We start from the raw sequence: 26,365 nt of genomic DNA, 5'->3' as shown, positions 1-26,365 counted from the left end.
CTGTCCTTCCCTTCACTATGTCTGTTCATTGGGGGTTCAGAAGAAGATAAAGCTGGAAGTGACCACTGTCTTAAAAAAATGGATGTAAGTAGCCACCCCTCATTTTTCAGAGGAGAGGGCATTTAGTTTCTTGACAATTTCTTTAGGAAGTCTGCTAAAATTCTTCTTTCTGGTCAGCTGTCTCTACACCCTTGGTGGCCAGCACCAATGTACTTCCAGTAAGCAAGAGGAAGAAAAAAGCAGTGAAGGAGATGGCTTCCCTACTAAAACCCTTCTCCATCCTCTATCATGACAAAGAACTTATCTCTCACTGCAGCAAAAACAGCAGGAAATGGAGGGGGTAAAGAGTGGAAGGCAGCTACCATTCTACAGCAGAACCTCAGGGTTACAAATACTAGAGTTACAAACTGACCAGTCAACCACACACCTCATTTGGAACTGGAAGAACACAATCAGGCAGCAGCAGAAACCAAAAAAAGCAAGTACAGCACAGTTAAATGTATACTATTAAAATCAAAAGGGAAAGCAGCATTTTTCTTCTGCATAGTAAAGTTTCCAAGCTGTATTAAGTCAATGTTCAGTTGTAAACTTTTGAAAGAACAACCATAATGTTTTGTTCTGAGTTACGAACATTTTAGAGTTATGAACAATCTCCATTCCCGAGCTGTTTGTAACGCTGAGGTTCTACTGTACTTGATCTTCCTCCTCTGTTAAAGAAGAGGGAGGAGGTCCAACTCTTGCTTCCTTCTACTTCAAGAGGCTGATCCTTCCTCACTAGGGTTGTGGGACTCTTTTTGAATTGAGCAAACTAGCTCAAAAATATTTGTAAATAGACACAAGCTAAGAAAACTCAAGATTTTATTTCTCATTTTATTTTAGGTGGATTGCTTTTTTGGAATATGTGGAGCACCAATATAGGGTCAATGGCATATCATAATACAGGCAGAATTCTCTCAGGGCAGAGGCCAAAGAATCACACAAGTTGGGAAGAACTAACAATCTATGTCATTTTTTTTCTTGTTAACACTTTCCCAGATAAAGATTAACTTTGCTAATGATTTACAGTTGGATTTAGAAAGATTGAGAAAAGGTTAATGTTTACACAGCACTTTCACGATGAAGATGATCATCAAGTTTCAGCTGTAATTAAGAGTGAAGTGGTGAAATCCTTGTGGCGGTATTTGCAATAAAGCTAAAATACAACAATAGCCAAAGAGGTTTGCATACCCCTAAGCAAGAAAAAAAACTAACAGGAAGTCAAGGGGGAAAAAATATGGCTAAATCACACAGTTCCCAAGGCTATCTGAGCCAAACAGGGACAATACTCCAGAAAATGGAAATCCTACTTTAGTGAAGCTAACAGAAAAGATCATAAACACAGACAGCTTAAAATGTAAGATATAAACTAGAATGGTTAGGAGAGAATTTGAGCAAATAATCAAGGACACAAAAACGTAAATTATATTTGAAACAGGACTAACTGTGAATTAGTGGGTCCACTGAGAGTTACCAGGAAGTTAAGGGATCAATTAAGGAAAATAAAGACATGGCTTCTCTGCAAACTGATTTCTTTGCAAAGTCTCTATCATAAAAGACACTGGGGAAAATGCACCTCAGGCCCATTATTTTCAGAAGAAAACAATAAGATACTGTCAGAAACTGAGTTGCCAGGAGGAGGTGCTAGAGAAAAATTGCTAAATTAAAGTGCAATACCAGAACCAGATGACACTCATCCAACAGTTCCAAAGACAGTTAAGAATAAAGTGTCAAAGTTGTTAACATAAGCAACCTCTCATTACAGTAAACTACTCTGTCAGAGGACTGAAGGGTAACAAACGTTATGCCTATCCTCAAAAAAGGCAGTGTAGCTGATCTAGGAATTACAGACCAGTGAGCTTTATATATAATATCAGGTAAACTGACTGAAATAATTAAAAACTGAATTATAAAACACCGAGATGGACACAGGATAAGGACAAATTAGTACAGCTTCTATAGAGGGAAATCATGTCTATCTAATCTATTAGAAATCTCTGAATGTGTCAATAAAAAAAGTGAATAAAGGAGAACTAACTGACTCAGCTTATTTAGAATTTCAAAAAGTCTTCGCAATGTCCCTCATAAGGGTCTACTGAGGAAACTAAGTAGTGCTGATGTGCATGCTGTCATGGATCAGAAGTTGGTTAAGAGAACAGAAATATTTAATAAATTTAAACATGGAAAAAGGCTACTAATGTGATGCACCAAGGTTCTGTAGAAGAACTGGTGTTTCATATATTTATTAATGTACTGAAAAAGTGGGCACATAGCTGACAATTTGCAGATGATACAAAATATTTACATTATTCAACTCCAGAGAGGACTGTGAGAAAGGAATAAGCAATATGATGGCAGATTAAGTTCAATATTGATAAAAATAAGATAACATACATTGGAAGGAATGATTTGAACAACTCATAAATATTGCAGGGTTCTAACTTTCCTGTAACTACTAACAAAAAAGACTTGGATATCACTGTAGATAGCACATTGAAAAAGCTCAAAATGCAGAGGCAATCATAAAACAAGAAAAGAAAAATGTTCAGTGTATGAAGAATGGGATAAGAAAATATAATGCCATTATATTTATAAATGATCAGTTCAGTACCGTGTTCAGTTTTGGTCACCCCATCCCAAAAAGATAAAAGAGAAACAGAAGCACTTCAGAGACAGGCATCAGATGATTAGAGACCTGGACAGTCTTTCATATAAGAGGTTGAAAAGACTGATACTGTATTTGTCTCCTCTCAAAAATTAACAAGGGGATATGATAGCAATACAACCTCATGAATGGTATAGAGCAGTTAAATTAGGAACTCCAATTTACCCTTTCACAGCAAAAAACAAGGGGACTTTCAATGAAACCGAATGGAAACAAATATATAACTGATAAGAGGAAATTCCTTTTTATACAACACACAAACTGACCGAGGAATTCACTGACAAAGTTTTAGGAACAAGATGTAAGTAGGATTCAAATAATTACATATGTATATGGACAATGATAACACACAGTTACATTAGACGGGATATAAACCCTCATACTGCAGGGCATAAGTCAACCACTCATTGATGGGGATTAGAAAGAAATTCCCCCTACATATATAATTATCCTCTATGGTGTTTCTAGCACCTTCCTCTGGAGCATCTGGCACTGGCCACTATCAGAGGAAGGATACTGAATTAGATGGACTACTGGTTTGACCTAATATAGCAAACTCCACGTTCCTATACGTGATACTACAAATAGAGGGACCTTATTCAACAGGTAGCCCATCACTTTCCAGCCTGCTTCAGTAATAATTTAACCAGCCAACAATTAATAGAATTATAGAATTGTTGGACTGGAAGGGACCTCAAAAGATCATCTAGTCCAGTCCCATGCATTCATGGCAGAACTAAAGTATTATCTAGAGACCATCCCTGAGAGAGGTGTTTGTCTAACCTGCTCTTTAAAATCTCCAATGGAGATTCCACAACATCACTGAGCAATTTATTCCAGTGCATAACCACCCTGACAGTTAGGAATTTTTTCCTAATGGCCAACCTAAGTGGCCCTTTCTGCAATTTAAGCCCATAGCTTCTTGTCCTAGCCTCAGAAGTTAAGGAGAATAATTTTTCTCCCTCCTCCTTGTAATAACCTTTATGTACTTGAAAACTATTATCATGTCCTCTTTGTCTTCTCTTCTCCAGACTAAACAAACCCAGTTTTTTCAATCTTCCCTCATAGGTCACGTTTTCTAGACCTTTAATAATTTTTTTTGCTCTTCTCTGGAATTTCTCCACCTCTTTCCTGAAATGTGGTGCCCAGAACTGGACACAATACTCCAGCTGAGGTGTAATCAGCATGGAGTAGAGCAGAAGAATTACTTCTCTTGTCTTCCAATACTCCTGCTAATACATCTCAGAATGATGTTTGCTCTTGTTGCAACATTGTTTACTATTGACTCATATTTAGCTTGTCATCCACTATGACCCCCAGATCTCTTTCTGCAGTACTCCTTCACAGGAAGTCATTTATTTTTGTATGTGTGCAACTGACTGTTCCTTCCTTCTATTAAGTATTAAACCTTTTTGCTTAATATTAAGCTATAACGTTCTGTTTTTTAAAACCAGATGAAATCTAGATCAATGACCTCAATACTTCTTTCATAAATTAGATCAACCATAAGCATCATGACCACTTTGAGTAAGAGACACTAAAACACCAAACAGAAAGAACTTAAATACAAACTGACTTCATATTACTGAAAGGCTAAAACATTAAACATCTTCCAAGTTAAATTTTTTCTTTGAAAAGCAGACTGGCCCCAATGTGATGCCCAGTCAATCTAATACTTAGTGTAGAAGATCAGATCTGGAGAGAATAAGGATGAAGGCTGGTTGGCATGGAAGGATTTTTTCAGGATTAAATGCAGAAGGGAATTAGAGTCCATGTTGATTTTTTTCTAGTTAGAAACTGGAATCTATTAAATTATATAATAACAGTAAATTAGGGAAGCCAAAAGTCATTCTGAGCTGTGCACTCACGCCAACAGTCATGCAGCACTTTTCAAAGTTGTAGTGAGGTTTTCTTCAGGGTTTTAATACAGGACAGAAGCAAAGCAGCAAACAAATGCAAGTCTGGAATTTTCTACTACAACCCTGACTCATATCAATCAAAATTACTATAGCCTTCCTGCTGTCAGTAAAGGACAAAATACTTGTTTGCAGAGTATTGACAAAGTTAAACAGGACTGAGATATAAGACTAAGTATAGCAGAAACTCTGGAAGCGTTAAAACATGTAGGAGAGGAAGTAAGCATTGCTAAATCCTGCTAAAACACTTTACTGCTAATCGGTAGGGAATGCAAAAGCATATTTTAAAGTATGCTTTGGAAACCTTGTTTTTCCTGTAATCATTTTAGGGTTTATTATTATTGTTTGATATGCAATGTAAACAAATGTTCCCCCACCCTCCTATGGGCAGAAGAGAAATGGAACTAAATCAGGATTTAATAATGTGTGTTCAGTCTCTGAAGCACAATTCTCTGTAATATAAGATTTCCCATCCTATGAACTACCCTAACCTGCAGTCTATTGCTAATATCGCAGCCTCTGTCTATTCTATTGATAGGTGGCAATGGCATCTGCAGAGCACTTACTGAGGTGAGAGAGTGGGAAATAAGATAACAAAAAGGGCTGAACTTCTGAGATTTGAATAAGCAAAAATGTGAAAAATGTAAATATAGTTATGTTTATTCTGCTACTTTCAAAGAAAAACAGCGGAAGTGTTAGGAAAAAAAAACAGCATCCATTTTTTCAGAATGTGATTTTTTTTTCCCATATAAAAAAGTATGTGTGACCACATGTAGCTGCGAAAATAAAGTTTAATTACAAGTGTAATTTATCATCACACTGCTGCTGATAATCTTACTGAAATGTGATATTAGTGGCAAGTAAGTCCAAAGGAATGACTACCACTTTCCAGCCTGATTTTATATTAATACTTTTAATATCAAAAGAGAACTTTGATTTAAATATTTGGATAGAATGTTCAACATGTACACAGTAAAATATTTCATCATTAAAATCAGCTGACCAACCAGAAGAACTGTATTAGAATACTTTTAATGTTTGTAGCGCAACCAGATCTGCTGTAAAAAACAATATGAAATCAGGATAACAACTGGTTTATGATTATATTTTAAGAGCTAATCTGCTGTTAGATGCAGCTGTTATGAATAAAATGTATACAGGATATTTAAACTTCCTTTAAGACAATTCTATTGCTACAGACAATAAGTGAACTTAAGGCACACTTGAGATTCAGAGCTGGATGGGTATATAGGGTACTGTGAAAAATGGGTGGATCACTTTCTTTTTAAAAAACTGATCTTGTCCACCTAGAATAAACCTGTTTTTAAAAAGGCTTTCTTCAAGACACATGTAACCTTAGAACAGGTACCTTCTGCTCTCCAACTGTGTAGTTCCTTCTTCTTGGGGTATCAAGGAGACTATTGCTCAGGTTAAGGCCTGGTCTATGCATGTTTTGTTCAGCATGGGGCTGATGGTCAGTTGTTTGGGGGGAAAGCATGTGGGTGTTAAAAAAAAAAAAAAAAAAAAAAAATCAAATCCCATCCCTAACCAAAGCAGCTTTGCCACTAAAAGTCCTACTGTAGAGGCAGTTATACCAGCAAAGAAGCTGTTGAGACAGTACAACTCATTTCTTTGAGGGAACTGGCATAAGCTATAACAAAAAATGTTCTTTCACTAGTGTATGATGCTACTCCCCTGGGAGGGTTTGCTTGTGTAGATATACTGGCATACCTCTTATAGCGTACATAAAGTCTAAGATAGCCGCAGAAATAGATTTATTATAGAAATGTTTTGATGGTATTGTGCAGGACTCCATGATTACTAATGAAGAATTTGACATCACATAGGCCAGAGCATGAAGACAAGATTTAAGAGAGTGGTTTAGAATCTTAGTGATTAGAGAAAACAAGGCTCTCTGAAGCAGAATGGACAAACTGGTGAATACTGGGTGTCCACGGTACTCCTGAGCTAACTCATAGGCTGGATGATGAAGGTTTGAGTTTTTAGAAACACAGCAGGCCCAATTCTCCACTAGTACCAAAAGAGACATACCAGCATAAAACTGGTATAGCACAGCAGATAATCAGGCACGAAATGGTAAAATGAGGGGCCCACTAAACTCAGTTTACAGCAGTGGTCTCCAGCTTTAAGAATAAGATCACTTTTTGAATTTAAGTGCAACCCAGGATCTACCTCAAAGAAAATGTAGAAATAACCATAATCACACAAACCCAAACACCCTTGTCCCACCCATTCTCAGGCTCTGCTTTGCTCCCTCCATCCCTCTCCCTCTGTCACTTGCTCTTCCCCACTCTCACTCACTTTCACCATTCTGGTGCAGGGGGTTGGGGTGCGGGCTCTGGGATAGGGCTGAGGGGTTCAGGTGCAAGAGGGGGTTCAGGGTGCAGGCTCTGGGAGAGAGTCTGGGTGCAGGAGGGGGCTCAGGACTGGGGAGGGGGTTAGGGTGGAGGCTCTGGGAGGGGGCTCAGGGCTGGGACAGGGGGTTGCGGTGCAGGAGGGTTCCGGGTACGGGTTCTGGCTGGGCACCGCTTACCTCAGGCACCTCCCGGGCAGCGACACAGTGGGGCTAAGGTAGCTCCCTGCCTGCCCGGGCCCCGCGCTGCTCCCAGAAGCATCCGGTACGTCCAGCAGCGGCTTCTGGGGGAGTGAGGGGCAGGTGGCTCTGGGTGCTGCTCCCGTCTGCAGGCACCGTCCCTACAGCTCCATTGACCAAGGTTCCCTGTTTTCGGCCAATGGGAGCTGTGAAGGCAGTGCCTGAAGGCAAGGGCAGCACGCAGAGACACCCTGCCCCTGCCCCCTTCTCCCCCCAAGCCACAGGGGGACATGCCAGCCACTTCCAGGAGCGGTGCGGGGCCGGGGCAGGCAGGGAGCCTGCCTTAGCCCTGCTCTGCCGCCACACTTAACAGCCAATCTCCCAGTTTGACTGCAGGAGGGTTAGCAACTCTACGCGATTGACTGGTTGACTATGGAGCATGTGACGATCTCAGTCTACCGGTTGGTGACCACTGGTTTATAGGAATCTTTAATCTTGCCTAGAGGCTTCCTGTTTTTGTTTTTTAAAGTCTTTCAAAAGTCCTTTATCGCTCATAGATTCATTTTTTGTCTTGACATGACAGAAGTTTTGCTGTTTGCTGGGATTAACAGCTGAAGTATTCTCCCTCCGCACTCAGCCAAAGGAATCTGACCATCTGTTTGTAATGGAATAGTGCTCTTTTGGAAAACATACCCAAATCATACACTTAAATATGAAGTCATATTTAACTATAGTTTTTGACCCTACAAAGAGTGTAAATAAGTCATACAGCATCAGAAACATGAAATATATTGAAAAATTACTAAAGGTTATCTCCTGCTGCTTTTAGACCAGGATCAGCTAGCCATTGCAAACACACTGGTCCCTCACCAGGATTTAATACAATTGGACCATAGGCTGCTGCTCTGATGATTAAAGGATATAGCTAGCAGTTCCAGTCGTATCTAGACACAAGTCAGTATTAACAATGAGCAATTGTGTGTCATAAACAAAAGACTTGAAATGTGGTAATCCACCTGGAGAGATCCTGGCTATCATGCTGTGCAAAATAAATACAAGTGCTCTTGATGAGATCCCTTCTAAACACATGGGGAATTCAAATTCAGTCTCTGCTCTTACAAAATGCTTGCATTACTACAGCAGCACCTTGAATGTGCCAGAATTATCATCCTCTACCTTATCAAGATAAATTTGACTGCTAAGAAGAGATAGTCTGTATAAAGAGGCTTACCCCTAAGTTTCCCTGCTCACTGGGAGCTTTGAGTGAAGAATCTGAGCATCATACATGGCTTAATCCTTCCTCAGGTCTCAGAGAAAGCTAACTGACTTCTTAATTAGCATTATATGGATAATTATACAGCATCAACAGATATACAACATGATGCTTGATTACTGAAATATCCTCCAAGAAAGGCTGCTCCCTCACTTGCTTGTTCAGAATACATCAGGAACACTACTTTGTTTGGAGCTATCCTGATATTTTGCCCATTCTCCTTTTTTAACACCATCTGTTGCTAAATAGCAGCATCTAACTTGGCACTGTGGGTTTTTAAAGCATTTAAACAGTATTGGTACTTCTATGTTTAAGAACTGCTCCTTGGACTTTGTACTGATGCAAGTACATTCACCCACCACCATCCATCATAGTAATACATAGGTACATTGAAACCCCTTTCCTTACTTTTTCATAATATGAACTCATGTTTCGTGCAGGTTATATTTTATGAATGTTACTGTTATATATCATTTATTTCATTTTATTATCCAGCATTCTTCCTACTGAGTTATTGCATTCCCTCTAGTAAATTTTTTTTTAAAAGTGTAAAAGGTTATTTACACTGCTCTTAGAAAAGCTTTCTAACAGAGACAGAGAGAGTTAATAAAAACACCTATTGGAAATTGTGGCCTGTCTTCTGACTCAACAGTGAATACCCAGGGAGAGAAGCCATGAACCACACCATTACCCCCTTTGTTCTCAGCTATTTGTAAGCTGAATGAACGGGGTAGAACCAGTGAATTTTATGACTTCTTAAAGTATTTTATAAAAAGCTGATAGCCTCTGGTATAGTGTTGCTTTGGCAGAAGCTAACATACCTTATCCATTTCTGTTTTTAAACCATACATATCAACATCTACCCTCCTATAATCAAGACTGCTAGTCACAGCACAGACACAAACCCAATGAAATTTATGCTATACTACCTAGATTATTATCAGACCTTACTAGCTAGGTAGGGTCAGATCTGGTTATTGCTTATTTAAGGTTGCGTTTTTAAAACTGTATTTCAGGTTTTGTTCCTTAACTGATTAGATCTTTACAACTCAATACAATTATTAGAATCTAATAGTTTACTAACTGTAGTCTTCTTTTCAGAATCCTAACATGCTCTTTATAAAGCAGTAGTCTTAAAACTACAACTTGACTAGTATGTGCAAGTTAAACAATTTCCACATTCAGTTTAAATACAGAATTTTCAGTGAGCAGAATTTTATTCTTCCCATTCTGTCCTAAAATGTTGGAGTCCTGCTACGTATGGATACATTTTATGCAAAAAGTTGGTATATTTAAATTCCAGATGAAGCACCTCCTAGAGATGCCTGAGATCCTTCTGCCTGAAGAAGAACTATATGAATATAAGATTGCATTATATTAACACTTGCTTTTAGAACCAAAGCATTCTTGCCTATGAAAGGACTACATACATATCTGACTGCCACAGCTTTTTATCCAATATAACAATCATTAAATTTGAGTTGAGAAACTTATAACAGTTTATAGAGGTGCTATTTGTAGCCTTAGTAGTTTCTCCTCTTGAAGAAGTTATGTTAGAAGCAACTGGTATTTCAGTGACTGCTGTTGCGGTCTAGATTTTTGGAAAAAGAAAAACCACCACTCTACATTCAAAAAGCCTTTTGCACTTATATAACAGCAGTGATCCTGTACTGCTGTTCTTTTATAAGCAGAATTCCATATTTGACTAAGTTTCATGCATGAAATGATTACACATCACATCCTCCAAAAATGTGTTAGCTTCAGGAGTCAAGTTTCTCATGCTTCCACAACACACATCTTTTTCTTAGGGTTTTATTAAAGCTCTTTCCACCATGTGATATGGGATGAGGAAGATAAAAACCTTGAAACTAACTAAAATCCATTTCTTGCCACTTTAGAAATTCAAATACCTTCTATTTGAGGAAAGGTGTCACTCCAAATGCAGAATATATAGTTTATCTTCTACTTCATTAAAGGGACTGATGTTATGGCAGTTTTAAAACTGGGCAGGTGCACGCTGCTTTGGTAAGTATGCAATGAAGTGAAATTCCCTGAATAGAAGAGGAAAGGGGCAATGACTACGTGTGCTAGGAACTCTGGCTCTGTGTTCTACTTTCCAGATTGTCTACAAACAATTAGGGAAAGGGCTGCACCTAAAAGTTTGAGAAAAAAGAAGGAGCAGAAGAAGAGTTCCATTAATTTTTTTCAAGGAGCTGAACAGTCAGATTTTGACAAAGACAAGAAGTTTGTTTTTTTGTAAACTCTCTACCCCCGTGGTCTCCAACTTTGACATGCCCAAGATCACTTTGAATCTAAGGGCAACCCAGGATCTACCCCACCCCTTCCCCAAGGCCCCACCGATTCCTCAAAGCCCAGCCGCACTTACTCCATTCCCGCCCTCCCGCTCTGTTGCTTGTTCTCCCCCACCCTCACTCACTTTCACCGGACTGGGGTAGTGAGTTGGGAGGGGGTGCAGGCTCTGGACTGGGGCTGAGAGGTTTGCAGTCTAGGAGTGGGCTCTGGGCTGAGCCTGGGGCAGGGGTGCAGGTGAGGGGTGCAAGCTCTGCTCTAGGAGGGAGTTTGGGTCGAGCAGAGTGTTGGGGTGCGGGAGGGGATATGGGGTGCTGGCTCTGGGAGGGGGCTCAGGGCTGTGGTGCAGCCTCCCACCGAGCAGCACTTACCTCTGGTGGCTCCCGGTCGGCAGCGGGCACAGCGAGGCTAAGGCAGACTCCCTGCATACACTAGCCCCACACTGCTACTGGAAGGGGCCAGTGTGCCCCTGTGCAGGGGGTATGTTGCTCTGCACACTGTCCCGCTCTGCAAGCACCGCCCCTGCAGCTCTCCTGGCCAATGGGAGCTATGGGGGCAGTGCTTGCAGGCAGGGGCAGCGTACAGAGGGAGACCCCTGACCCAGGGCCACAATGTCAGCTTCTGGGAGCAGTGTGGGGCTGGGGTAGGCAGGAAATCTATCTTAGCACCGCCAGAGATCGCAATCAACTGGGAGATCTTCTAGGATCAACCAGTTGATCACGATTGACAGTTGGTGACCAATGCTCTCACTCTTATTAGGTTTTTAAGAGATGCAGCTAGGGATCGTTTCAGTATCTCTCTGTCCCCCACTCACTTATCTCCTACAGCCAAGCTGGGTTACCTCATCATTGCTTGTCACTCAGCTTTCCACCTGCCCTTCTTCCTATCTTGGGAAGGAAATCGCAATCTTGGGCCTCTGTTCATAGATCCACATTCCAATGTAAGACCCCATCCCACTCTTTACACATGCCTCCCACACCCCATGTGGTGCTGGACTACACAGCCATATTACTGTCCACCACTGTCCAGGAAATAGAGGAGGATCCCTTTAAGTGTCCAGGCGAAAGGCAGCAGAGTCCAGAGGTCAATTGTACCATGCTTGATGACCCCAAAGTCAAGTGGAAGGGATATCCAAGAGTGGCCCCACACTTAGAAGCATTGCTACTCCTTCCTCCATCAGATCAAGGGGCTGGGGTGGGGGCGAGGGGAGAGAAGAGTGGGTTCCAAATGAGGGGTTTCCTTTCCTACTTCTGCCTTGCTGTTGTGAGCAATGGAAGTTTCATGCCACTGATATCATTGTCATTTAATAATTCAGCATTTTATGATGTTTGCAAAGATGCTAGGGGCCTTGATAGGTCACCACCACTTCCCCTGACCTCTGTATCTGCACCTCCTGATCCACAGCCAGCAAAAGTGTTACTTCACCCCCTTTGCTCCCCTTAGTAGAAGTTCCTCCCCCATTCCAGGAGCACCACTCCTTCGCCACACTCTCCTAAGAGATAAGGGTGGTAGATCCACACCTACACCATAGTCTGTTCCTGGATGGGAGACCAAGAAAAAATTTTAAAAAATAAATAAAAAAAGTGTGAAATACATGTCTTGTGTCAAACTACAGCTGCTTGATTCTTTGAAAGCCTTCTCAGCTTTTCTGGCTAAAGTTATTGCCTCCCCTTTTCAATTTGGGACTATTTAGTTCTTAAAAATTAAAAAAACCAACCAGGGCTCTCAAGCAATTAAAAAAGTTAATCGTGATTAATTGCACTGTTAAACAATAATGGAATACCATTTAATTATTTTTGGATATTTTCCACATTTTCAAATATACTGATTTCAATTATAACAGAATACAAAGTGTACACTCCTCACTTTTAGACTTATTTTTGGATTACAAATCTTTGCACTGTAAAAAACAAAATAGTATTTTTCAATTCACCTAATACAAGTACTGTAGTGCAATCTCTTTATCATGAAAGTTGAACTTACAAATGTAGAATTATGTACAAAAAATAACCATTCAAAAATAAAACAATTTAAAACTTTAGAGCCTGCAAGTCCACTCAGTCCTATTTCTTGTTCATCCAGTCAAGTCTGTTTACATTTGCAGGAGATAATGCTGCCCGTTTCTTGTTCGCAATGTCACTTGAAAGTGAGAACAAGTATTTGCATAGCACTGTTGTAGCTGGCGTCACAAGATATTTACATGCCATATGCGCTAAAATTCATGTCCCTTCATGCTTCAACCACCATTCCAGAAGACATGTGTCCATGCTGATGATGAGTTCTGCTTGATAACAATCCAAAGCAGTGCAGACCGACGCATGTTCGTTTTCAGCATCTGAGTCAGATGCCACCAGCAGAAGGCTGATTTTCTTTTTTTGGTGGTTCAGGTTCTGTAGTTTCTGCATCTTTTAAGATGCTCTTTTAAGACATCTGAAAGCATGCACCACACCTCGTCCCTCTCATATTTTGGAAGGCACTTCAGATTCTTAAACCTTGGGTCGAGAGCTGTAGCTATCTTTAAAAATCTCACATTGGTATCTTCTTTGTGTTTTGTCAGATCTGCAGCAAAAATGTTCTTAAAATGAACCACGTGCTGAGTCATCATCTGAGACTACTATAACATGAAATATATGGCAGAATGCAGGTAAAAGGAGTTCAGTCACAAATTTAATTAATGCATTATTTTTTTAACGAGCATCATCAGCACGGAAGCACGTCTCTGGAATGGTGGCCAAAGCATGAAGAGGCATACAAATGTTTAGCATATCTGGTATGTAAATACCTTGCAATGCCGGCTACACAAGTGCCATGCAAATGCCTGTTCTCACTTTCTGGTGACATTGTAAATAACAAGTGGGCAGCATTATCTCCTGTAACAAACTTGTTTGTCTTAGCGATTGGCTGAACGAGAAGTAGGACTGAGTGGACTTGTAGGCTCTAAAGTTTTGCATTGTTTTGTTTTTAAGTGCAGTTATGTAACAAAAAAATCCATACTTGTAATTTGCACTTTCACGATAAAGAGATTGCACTACAGTGCTTGTACGAGGTGAACTGAAAAATACTGTTTATATTTATTACAAATATTTGCACTGTAAAAATGATAAACAAAAGAAAGTGAGCAGCATACACTTTGTATTCTGTGTTTTAATTGAAATCAATACATTTGAAAACGTAGAAAAAGTCCAAAAGTATTTAATAAAATTTCAATTCGTATTCTATTGTTTAACAGTGAGATTAACCTATGATTAATTTTTTTTAATCGCAATTAATTGTGTTAATCGTGTGAGTTAACTGCAACTAATCAGTCCTAAAAACAACAACCTTATTCAGCATCAGACATATTTGTAAAAACTTTAATTTTAAATATTGAGTGAACTCTTTTCCATTATCTGGTCAAGTTACCACACAGCAAACCAAACCCTTGAAGATTTGGCTGAAAACTTAAATCCACTTATGGGAGAATGAACTTACATTTGTTTTTACAGAATCAAATTAAATATAGATCAGTTTTTTAAAAATGGCAACCAAGAAGTTGTTTTTTTCCCCTAAGTGTAGCAGTCATAAAAAGAAAAAAACCATTAGCTAGAAATTGGCACATTGTGGAAGCTTCCACACACATCATTAGAAATGAACCTCAGTCCTGACCTGCAAACCCCCTCTTATCTCAGTCCTCTTTCTTGAGTGCACACCACCACCACATCCAGTTGTGCAAACAGGGAAGTGTCCACTAGGGACCAGGATTAGGTCAAACTCATTTCCACTTGTGACCAGAACCAAGTTACCAATCTACAATAGGTCTCCAGAAATGAAGGGGGTTAATGCATTAATCTCCTCCTACACACAGACCTCATAATTAGAGTGGCTCTAGTCAGGCTAAAATTTTACCTTTCCAATAGGGTATTACAAGGGTAGCTTTACGAAAAAAAGCCTAGAGAGGCACTGGTTTGAGTTGAACACAACTCAACCCTTTAGGTACTCAATTGTAGGGATGCTTCTCTATGGGAGCACACTTCCCCAGAGCCTGAAGAAATAATAGTTTATATATTTTCACCAACTAAAATTGTATCTGGCAAGGGATGTGTGTTTACCTTTGTGTTACAGAAGTAAAACAAAACATACTGGAAAAAGCTTCAACTGTATATTAATTTCAAAGAGTTACATTACCAGAAATGCGGTGAACCCCCTGCAGTATTCACAATGACTTAATAAGAGTTTTTGACTGGGGCTATGTTATGTGGAAGCCTGGCATGGAAAGTTAAGAGGTAGCAGGCTACTATATTATTATCATCAACATTCTTCATTCTCCTTCCTTTCCCTTACTATGGCAGAAGTCAGGTCAGTTAATCATGGCTAGACTGAAGAGCAGACAAGAAGAGTTAACACTTCAACTGAAAAAAGTTGCAAGTGCATATACTCACAGGAGTTAAAACAATATAAAAATGATGTTCAATTAACAGAGTTAGAAACTGAAGCACTGAACATCCAGGAAATGGCAAAGTTAAAGTAGCCTATGCAATCTTCGTTGACTCCTGTGTGTTGCCATGATATGGTCTAGTTACATAATCACATACTGGCCCAAAAAGGCATCAGGTAGCCAGTCTGCCCCAGCTTCAGTCCTGGAGTAGGATAGAGCCAGCTGGGGGCTGACTTAACTTACAACAGCCAAGATTGCAGAGAGCAACACACTCTAGAAATGAACATTCCCCCACCTCCACAAAAAAAGGCTGGAGGACCAGTGGTGTAAGAACCAGCTACACTAGCTGGATAACTACTCTCCTACTTCAGGAATCCTGACTTGAGGAGATACAGGGGCTTTCCACTGAGTTACACAAGGGGCATCTGGGTGCTATTTTTATCACAACACCAATCTTTCTTTAGCTAGCATAAAGTGTGAGCAAAGGGACACCAGCAGCATTAGGTATTGGTCCCAAGGAGCTATGTGAAAAGACTTTAATCTTCCCAGCCAGGGGGAACTGAACTCAACTGTTCAAATCTTTGGGCCATCTCCAATTACCTTCTCACAGTATCAAGAGCCCACATGAAAACAACTGCCTCAGTTTATAGTGTTTTACAAAGGTACTTACTGCTGGTAGTAGAGACTGCATGTTTTGATTGGAGTCTGCTATAGTAGCTAGGTAGACCAAGTTTGTATGCAACATCTGCTGATACCTATCAAAATGAACAGAGCAAGACAAGTCCAAAAAAAAAAAAAAAAAAAAGCTAAGGACACAATAATATTTAAATTCACCTCCTTTTAATTTACATACATAGGCACAGTGAACTCTGATTTCAGTACATCAAGAAATTATGGGGATAGTTATAGCAATCCCAAACTGTCCACATTTTCCTTCCCGCCATGTTTTGGCAATTCCCTTGCAAAAGTACTGGAACCACTCAGGCACATTCTCCTAGTAACTATGACAGAAGCAGCAACAGAGTGACCCTGTTCTTGTCTGTTTCATGTCCTGCTCCAGTTGAGTGACCTAGGAAACGTGTTGTGTATGAGCCCCTACATGACTATTTGATGCTGCCTGAAGCAGGTATTAGTGACAGACAGCTCATTTCTCTCTCCTTCTCATGCACCCAGCGGCAAAAGATCATACCTATATAGCAATCATATAATCAGAATAAGCAGCATATAATCAGGGCCCCATGTATTCCACAATTGCAAAATTTACCACAGAATTCAATCCTTGCTGCAGAATAGTGCTCTAGTATCTTAACTTCCTTTTCTTAAAGGAAAATTACATTTCTAATCTTGGTTGCAAAAATAATCTGGTCATGCTTTCAAGGTTATAAGCCAATATCTACTGGAGTCTGCAAAAAACCCTCAAAGATGGCTCGTAGGGGTGGACAACCTCAGTCATCTCACTCAGGACCCCATGGCTAAAAGACCCTGGAATTTGGCAATTTTCCAAGATACCACAGAATCCAGCATTTTGCTGCAGAATTCATTGTTCAAGAGGAATAAGAATGAAGTGTATTTAATGGTGATACAATAAATTAACATTGAGATAGAATTTGGCCCCATTGTGACACAGAGCACAGAAGCCTTGTACAGAGTTCAGAGTAACAGCTGTGTTAGTCTGTATTCGCAAAAAGAAAAGGAGTACTTGTGGCACCTTAGAGACTAACCAATTTATTTGAGCATGAGCTTTCGTGAGCTACAGCCCACTTCATCGGATGCATACTGTGGAAAGTGTACAAGATCTTATTATATACACACAAAGCATGAAAAAATACCTCCTCCCACCCCACTCTCCTGCTGGTAATAGCTTATCTAAAGTGATCACTCTCCTTACAATGTGTATGATAATCAAGGTGGGCAATTTCCAGCACAAATCCAGGGTTTAACAAGAACGTCGGAGGGGGGGGGGGGGGGGGTAGGAAAAAACAAGGGGAGATAGGCTTGATTAGAGACTGGGAGTGGCTTAGTCATTATGCAAGGTAGCCTAAGTTAATTGTATCCAATTTGCAAATGAATTCCAATTCAGCAGTTTCTCGCTGGAGTCTGGATTTGAAGTTTTTTTGTTGTGAAATAGCGACTTTCATGTCTGTAATCGCATGACCAGAGAGATTGAAGTGTTCTCCGACTGGTTGATGAATGTTATAATTCTTGACATCTGATTTGTGTCCATTTATTCTTTTACGGAGAGACTGTCCAGTTTGACCAATGTACATGGCAGAGGGGCATTGCTGGCACATGATGGCATATATCACATTGGTGGATGTGCAGGTGAACGACGTATACCTTCAGATCAGCGGCACTGCTATGGGTACCCGCATGGCCACACAGTATGCCAACATTTTTATGGCTGATTTAGAACGAAGCTTCCTCAGCTCTCGTCCCCTAACGCCCCTACTCTACTTGCGCTATATTGATGACATCTTCATCATCTGGACCCATGGAAAAGAAGTCCTTGAGGAATTCCACCATGATTTCAACAATTTCCATCTCACCATTAACCTCAGCCTGGTCCTGTCCACACAAGAGATTCACTTCCTGGACACTACAGTGCTAATAAATGATGGTCACATAAACACCACCCTATACCGGAAACCTACTGACCGCTATTCCTTCTTACATGCCTCCAGCTTTCACCCTGACCACACCACACAATCCATCGTCTACAGCCAAGCTCTGTGATACAACCGCATTTGCTCCACCCCCTCAGACAGAGACAGACACCTACAAGATCTCTATCAAGCATTCTTACAACTACAATACCCACCTGGGGAAGTGAAGAAACAGATTGATAGAGCCAGAAGAGTTCCCAGAAGTCACCTACTACAGGACAGGCCCAACAAAGAAAATAACAGAACGCCACTAGCCATCACCTTCAGCCCCCAACTAAAACCCCTCCAACGCATTATCAAGGATCTACAACCTATCCTGAAGGATGACCCAACACTCTCACAAATCTTGGGAGACAGGCTAGTCCTTGCCTAAAGACAGCCCCCCAACCTGAAGTGAATACTCACCAGCAACCACATACCACACAACAGAACCACTAACCCAGGAACCTATCCTTGCAACAAAGCCCGTTGCCAACTGTGCCCACATATCTATTCAGGGGACATCATCATAGGGCCTAATAACATCAGCCCACACTATCAGAGGCTCGTTCACCTGCATATCTACCAATGTGATATATGCCATCATGTGCCAGTAATGCCCCTCTGCCATGTACATTGGTCAAACTGGACAGTCTCTCTGTAAAAGAGTAAATGGACACAAATCAGATGTCAAGAATTATAACATTCATAAACCAGTCGGAGAACACTTCAATGTCTCTGGTCACGTGATTACAGACATGAAAGTCGCTATTTTACAACAAAAAATCTTCAAATCCAGACTCCAGCGAGAAACTGCTGAATTGGAATTCATTTGCAAATTGGATACAATTAACTTAGGCTTGAATAGAGACTGGGAGTGGGTTAGTCATTATGCAAGGTAGCCTACCCCCCTTCCTCCCTCCCCAGACGTTCTTGTTAAACCCTGGATTTGTGCTGGATATTGCCCACCTTGATTATCATACACAATGTAAGGAGAGTAGTCACTTTGGATAAGCTATTACCAACAGGAGAGTGGGGTGGGAGGAGGTATTTTTTCATGCTTTGTGTGTATATAATAAGATCTTCTACACTTTCCACAGTATGCATCTGAGGAAGTGAGCTGTAGCTCACGAAAGCTTATGCTCAAATAAATTGGTTAGTCTCTGAGGTGCCACAAGTACTCCTTTTCTTCTTGTACGGAGTGTTTCCCCAGTGGTCAAGAAGACAGAGTGAAAATCAGAAGTAAATTTCACACTTAAAGTTTACATGTAGAGGTACAGGCATAATCCTTTTTTGGGAAGGTGCTCACCTGGGGATGTGGAGCAATCCAGACAGGAAAGGGAGCTGGCCTACTCGCAGGAACCGGATCATGACCACACTATGCCCTTCACTCATGGCCTAGCCATGCTTGCAAGTACCATTATGTTAATGCATTCAGATTTGTGTTGGAATGCTTCTAATTGAAAGATCAGCATTGGCTCACTCTAGAGGATGATGCATCCAACCCTTCCTCACCAAACATCAGACTTGTCATGATACATGGCCTTTCAGAAGAGATTTGGGATAGGTGGAGGAGTACGAAGTTCTTGGATATGTCCGCAAACAGAGCCTTCGAAGTAGTATCAGCTCCTCTCCCTACTACTCTGAATTACTAAGGAAGGCTTGAAGCATGTAATCTAATTCCTCCCCAAAGTAATCAAAGCACTGACACACAACAGAAAAGTCTATACATTTTTATTATTAAAATTCCCTTCATTTTTACCCTACATTACTGTGAGTGTATACTAATAAATTAGAACCAGCCTTCCAATATTTCTAGAGAAGGAAATTTTAATGATGTTCATATACTCCTTTAAAGTCAGAGGTGCACTATTATTAGCAGTGTTTTTGTATGTTCGCTAGCACAATTCTCCAATGAGCCGATCTAAACAGTTTGGGTTTCCAGTTAAATTACTGATATCACCAGGTACAAAATATATTTAGATTAAAATCTTACTGCGAGCATTCTGAGGTCTTTCCTTTGTTCTGATAGTCCATTATACACTGAATAAGATGGTTATTTTCATCCAACATCTGAAATAATAAAACAGAAGTCAGGAATAAGTTTCATACCCTTTTGATGTAAGTGAACTAAAAGGGAGACCAATCTCTGCCATCCACATCACATCACCATTGAAAAAGTGCTTTTAAAAAAAATTTTCTTATTTTGTTTTGAACAGACGTCATTTGTAGAACTTTTACCTCCTCCTCCTATTTTAATTCTCTATTTGTTTTATGGCTTTTAGTTTAGGGTTTTGGATTTAAGTCACTGCTATAGTTAACACTGCAAAAACATTTTCTTTCTAACTCCTATTCTTCCCTTGCCACAATTTCCTACAAGTTTCCAAAAGTTTCATTTTCCAAGTTTGGTCTCTGCACAGAAATTTGTTTTAAATAGCTTAAACAAAAAAGTTTCCCCTCCCCTACTATGAAATGCTAGTGATCTGAAAAGAATATCAATAGCTATGGGCAGAAAATGGAACTTTACTTTGAAACAGACCTCACTGCCTTTTAAAATTAGGCTTGATTAATGTATGAGCTTTTAGCACACTTGCACTCTGTGAGTATAGAAAAATTGTATCAACTCTTCTCTATCACATTTTAGAAGTATTCAATTTGTGAATACATGTGTAGCTAACTTACTTTTTAGTAAAAAAAAAAAAAATTTAGTCACAAAAATGAAAGAGGCACACTTCCTAATTTTCCACAAAATGGGTTTCTCGTAAACTTCTTACCGTGTCCAAGACATCATTTTTGGAGGTATCTACAGGCAAATAGATGTTTATCCCAAAACCAGAGAAAAGCCACTGCCAGAGATTCCATTGATACCATTAAGGACTTAGCGATTATCGATTTTACGTGAAAGGTGCTCAGATACTAGTGATGGGTAGTACTATAAGACCCTAAAATAGATTTTTGAAACATTTCCTATGTAAAGCATATTGAACTTGTACAATTAAGCAAACAAAAGTCAAGGAATGACCGTTAAAATTGCATGTGCAACCTTAACCGTGCCAGTGTTAGAATTCTGTATTTATACACAAACTATTTTGCAGATACAAGATATACTGAGGCCATGTCTACAGGACAGATCTTACAGTGACACAGCTGTACCGCTCCATCTGCGCTGCTGTAAGATCTCCCATGTAGTGGCTCTATGCCGATGGGAGAGCTCTCTCCTGACTGCATAATTAAACCATCCCCCACGAGCAGCAGTAGCTATGTAGGCATGAGAAGAGAGTGTCTCCTGCCAACACAGTGCTGTCCACATCAGCGTTTTTGTCGGTGAAACTTATGATGGTTTTTTACACCCCAATCGACAAAAGTTTTACCGACAAAAGTGCTAGTACGGCCATAACCTTAAATATACGTATCTTGCTCCCCCCCAACTCTTGTTTACTTACACAAGCACATACCAAGGTAGGGGCAGTGCCTAAAACAGTACCTAGAGAAACACCCCGAGTCCCAAGCCTCTACTCAAACCATAATCCCACTTCATTAATGTGCAAGATTTTTTAAAAAATTAATAAAACTAAATTTGGAAGCTGCAGTTTTGACTTATCTCATCAATAAACACTAGACAAAGACCAAAGTTATAAAAGATTACTTATCCAAAAAGGTGAAGTATAGCAATTAACTCATGAATACGTCTCATGTATAGAGTTAGCTGTCTGACATATTACCCCAATTAGAGAAACGTGGTATGGGGGGGGGGGGGCGGGAGAGAGGAAGGGATATATTTTATTGGACCAACTTCTCCTGGTGAGAGAGACAAGCTTTCAAGGCATAGAGAGCTCTTTTTCACATCTGGGAAAGGTACTTCCACCCCCCACTCCTGCACCCCCAGCCCCTCCACAGTCCCACCCCCCACGGGCCCCTCCACAGTCCCCCCCTCACCCTCTCGCCCCCAGCGCCACAGCCTTGCCCTTTACCCTCTGCCCGCAAGCCCAGCGCGTCCCCAGCCCCGGCCAGTCGCCGCCCCCCGGCCGGGCCGGAAGCAGCCCCGAGTCCGGCCTGGCCCCTCCCTCACCTTCTGGATGGCGGCCGGCGTGATCTCGCCCTTCCCCCGCTGCCTCGGGGCCGCGAATGCCACCGACATGTCGGGTCCCTGCGCGTGGGAGGCTCCAGAGCCCTGGCCGCGGACGAAGCAGCGGCGGGAGGAGGCAGCGATCCGAGAAGAACATCCACCACCGCGAGGGGGACGGGGCGTGACGGCTCGTGGGGCCATCCCATCCCGGCCGCGAAGAGGGGGAGATAAGCCTCCCTGCCACTGCCCCCCCTTCCTCCGACCGCGGGTGGCAGCCCCAGCAACACTGGGACCCCATCGCTCCGCTTAGCGAGAAGCAGCTCCACTGACAGGGAGCGCCCTCTTGGCTGCTTTAAACGCGTCCTCTTCGTTACACATTCCGTTCCCCCCCTCTTGAGCGATTATGGTACATTCCTACCCAGAGCTCTCAGCCTGAGACAGGCTGTAAGTGGTGTGGCTGGGAGCAGGGGGAAGTGCTCACTTTACAGGGGAAAGCGGCGAGTCCCACCCTGCCCCCAGCCTTGGTTGCGCCCACTCATTGCGCTCCCGGCCGGGGCAGCGAGGGGGAGGAGTCTTGGGAGGCGCGTGATCCTGCCTTTCGCATCTGCTCCGCCTCTCGTTCAGCCCCCGGGGAGAGCTCCGGCGACTCCGCTGCTGCGGGGTCAAGGCCGCTTTAAGGAACCCGGCTGGGAAGCTGCAGCTGTGACACTTCAACATGTGCAGGGACACAGATGGCTTTATTCTGGAACTGACTTACGCGTAATTTAGTTGCCAGAACCGATACACAAAACGTGTCAAGGAACAACCCGAAATGGAATTAGATTACATTGCCAAATCCCTCAGAACACCTTGGGCTGCCTCAAATGAAACAGCTTGGTTTAGTTTCTTTACCTGTTAGCTTAGCCAAGTGCACTACCACCCAGTGCTGCTTTACTTCTGAAGCAGGACCAACACTTGCTAAAACTAGTTTAGTTTAATGCGCTGCAGAAAAAAATTACTAATTAAAACTCTTAGCCCTGATTCTGCAATAATACCTATGTTTGAAAGTCCCCCAAAATAAACCAATTCTTTACTAGATTAGCAGGAAAGAAAGGATGCAAAGATAGGCACAAGTATAAGATGCTAGTTGCAAATGAGAGTAGAGAATTTCCAACCTAAAATTTAAGAAATAGTTTCTTTTTAAGTCCACTGCTGTTTGGGGAGGAGATAGTCTTAGGCCATATCTGTACACAGCAGTATCTTAGGCCATATCTGTACACATCTATACACAGCTGCACCAGTACAGCTACACCACTGCAGTGTGTATGGTGAAGATGCTCGATGCTGGCAGGAGAGACCTCTCTCGTCAGCATAAAAAAACCCACCTCCATGAGTGGCATAAGCTACGTCAGCAAGAGAGCTGTACACACAAACTCATGTTAGTATAACTTATGTTGCTCGGGGGGGGTAGAATAGTCACACATTTTAGTGTAGACATAGCCTTAGACTGTCATTCTCACAGGCCTGTTCTTCCTTACCTATTGCATTGTGGTGTTGTGTTGGGAGCTCGTCACATGGTTTCTTTGGTATGGTTTTGGTCTGTGTCCTTTGATGGGTGACAATACACAATAGCACACCAAGAAGTATAAGCAAGTCTGCTCCCAGACATTGATTATTGCTCTCCTTCAGCTGGTTGCTGGCTCAGATCCTTGGCTCACTGCTCAGACCACTCTCCTCAAGCACTATCCCCACTGATTCTCAGGAGCAGCCTGGCCATCATGCAGGCGTGCTGTTTACCGCTTACCAACCTATTCTCACCTTCTCAGTCCTACTCTGGGTTGGCCTCTTTCCTCAGCTTCTGTTTTCCCAGGATTTAACTGTAACTACCCATCAGGTCCTTTTACCTATTTTTTTCCTCCACAGCCAGTTCCCAGCAGCTTACAGGCATCAGTCTATTACATTTCCTTACCACCCCACCATCTCTCTCACTGTGCCTGATTCTCTCTGCTCCCATCAGAAAGGGATTCTCTTTTCAGCTTATACAGTGCCTTCTATTGACTTGATACTGATCTGGCTTGCTGCCCTTTCCAGAAAAACCTTTGGCTCAGTCCTTTCACTCCAGGTCATTCTAAGGAGGGAGAGTAGTGTCTATTAATGATTCAGCAACTTCATTACATATCTGTCTATGTTTTTGTGTGTCACTCAGCTTCATAGTATCTTTTTAGTTTCCTTCCCCCTCTCCCGCTCAGTTTTATTATTATTGTGGGAAAGCAAAAATCAGAAGACAACCTCCCTCTTTTGACATTTTGTTCTGAAGGTGGTAAGAGCGATAATTATACTGATGTATTCTGGGAGTGAGTACTACACTTATGGGATAACTGCCAAGATAGCGCAATGCCCAGATTGACTTCAGGTTTAGAGCAGTGATACCTCAGTGGTTCAGGAGCCAAATTAGCAATCAACATTACCCAAAAGAACCACAGCAGTGTGAACTTTTTGTTTCATTTACTATAATATTATATATTCATATGTAAACAGTATGACTGGGGAAATATTTATATATAAAAATAAAATTCTCACAGCAAAATGACTGACCAAGTATTATTTTATCAACTACAATTGGTTAATAACATAGTAAAAGTATCTAATTGGTTAATTAATAACCAAAATTAACCAAAACACACATTAACCAAACACACAGTATTTTAATATCACATGCTGAAAAGAGCCACAGGAGATGCATTAAAGAGCCACTTGTGGCTCCGGAGCCTCAATCTGAGTATCACTGGTTTAGAAAGTCCATTCCTGAAAAACTCTAAAGGTCATGAGTGCATACAGCACAGTGGCCAAATCAGATTCTGAAAGAAGAGGGTGCAGTCACCTAGCCAGCTGTAAATGGAAAAGTTTTGTTTTTTAAAGCAGCTGCAGTTATTTGGGCCTAAAAAATAATAATAAGGCATTCAGGAGGATCCCAAGTCAGCAGGCTATCCTGACAATTGAAGTGCCGAGGCCCTTGATAGATGTTATAGACACTGACAAGTATTCAAAGTGCTTTCTTCTACCCGCACCCATAACCTGCTTCAGGGCCTACTGCAAGATTCTTCTGTGCCTTTTTAACTGAGCACCACCTCCCAGGGCTTTCTACCTGGAAACACTTTTTCTTCAGCAAGTTCCCTCTGGCCTACCCAGGACTCTAGCAACCTCTCCCAGGGAACTTCCTACTGCTTTTGCTCCCTCTTCCTTATTGACTGCTGACTTTTATAGCCCTAGGTGCTGCCCTGCCCTCTTAATTGGCCAAACTGGGAGTTCTTGTTCTAGCAGTGGGGCCTAGACCTGCTTCTTTTAAAAGGGCCAGCCACCCTGTGACAATGTTTGATGTTGAAGTGCCAAGGTAGATACCATCCACATACTGGTCACTTTGAACGTATGCTGTCACCTCCTATCCTCCCATGCTTTGATATAAGTTATGAAGAAGATGTGGGGGAGGGGACTGAGCCTTGAGGAATTCCTCAAGTGAAGACCCAAGATGCAAGTAGTTGCTCATCACAAACCTCTGAGACTGGTCCAAAATAAAGTATTGGAACCATTTCAGTGCAGAGAGGTCCATGAATAAGAGTTCATGCAACCAGCAAACACTTTGTCCCCCACTGCTGACAGTTTTACAATAAAACTATCTGTACCCCTTTCTCTAGGATAGTTTTACATTCACAATGTTAATATCAAGGTTGCTGAAGGGTTTCCTCATTCATTAACAACAATTGCATCTGATCCAACAGTAAGTTTATGGAAAACACCATTTTAACATGGAGAAATATTACACACCAACTATATTTAAATAATGGCACAAGCTCACACAGGCAAGGAAACAGCTACAATGGAAGTGTACAACATGTCTCAGAACACATAACCACAACAGGGGGTCTCCTTTATGTCTTTCTTAATGTGCTGCAATATGCCTTGGTTTTGGAGGACATATGGTACATTTTCTCCTTAATTGTGCATTTCTTTGCTTTTGCGAATTAGTCACAACCTTAACATTATTTAATTGTAATTTTGATACATAAGTCTAGATCACCACCAAGTGTTTCAAACAGCAAACATACATTTGATCCTGCTCTTTCCACCACCTCTCTTCCAGCTCCACTTCTGAGAGTTTATTCCCTTTATTGTTAAGAGGATTTTGAGGTTTTACATATTTTGGGTGAAGGAGATGGACCACTTATTATAAGGTACTTTGCTCCCTGTCTTTCACTCCTCTTCCCAGAGCCTGGAGGAGAGAGGCTGTTCTCTGGAGGCAAGTCTCAAGGACAACAAAGAGAAAGCTTCTTATTGAGATGAAGTCAACAGTAGGTCAGGAATGATTAGCCCCTTCATGATTGCACCCAAACACCTCATTACATTGTAATTGATTCATTTTACTTTTGGAGAAACAGAAACCTATAATCTATGCTGATTCCGGCAATGAGTCCAGTCTCCCAACAACAATAGTGCCTGCCAAGGATTCTCCTGA

The 26,365-nt window shown here is 41.4% G+C and overlaps 1 protein-coding gene across 6 annotated transcripts in view; it reads right to left on the bottom strand.

Annotated features, from left to right (window-relative positions):
- SS18 (SS18 subunit of BAF chromatin remodeling complex) overlaps window positions 1-22,070 on the bottom strand; it is a 62,678-nt gene extending 40,608 nt beyond the window's left edge. For 2 of the 6 annotated variants that reach the window (XM_048840507.2, XM_048840508.2), the window contains exons 1-3: window positions 21,880-22,068; window positions 19,807-19,883; window positions 15,839-15,923 (exon numbers count right to left, since the gene is read on the bottom strand). In XM_048840507.2, coding sequence (XP_048696464.2) covers window positions 15,839-15,923; window positions 19,807-19,883; window positions 21,880-21,948 — 231 coding nt within the window. In that variant the 5' untranslated portion in view covers window positions 21,949-22,068. Of the gene's footprint in view, window positions 1-15,838; window positions 15,924-19,806; window positions 19,884-21,781; window positions 21,820-21,879 lie in introns of those variants that run through there. The other 4 variants (XM_075125265.1, XM_048840504.2, XM_048840509.2 and 1 more) reach the window with 4 other exon arrangements.
- Between the last annotated feature and the right edge of the window lie 4,295 nt (window positions 22,071-26,365).

Source organism: Caretta caretta, chromosome 2 (genome assembly GCF_965140235.1).
Source record: "Caretta caretta isolate rCarCar2 chromosome 2, rCarCar1.hap1, whole genome shotgun sequence".
In the NCBI taxonomy this organism is placed as follows: Eukaryota; Metazoa; Chordata; order Testudines; family Cheloniidae; genus Caretta; species Caretta caretta.
This window is presented reverse-complemented; position numbering and strand designations above follow the sequence as displayed.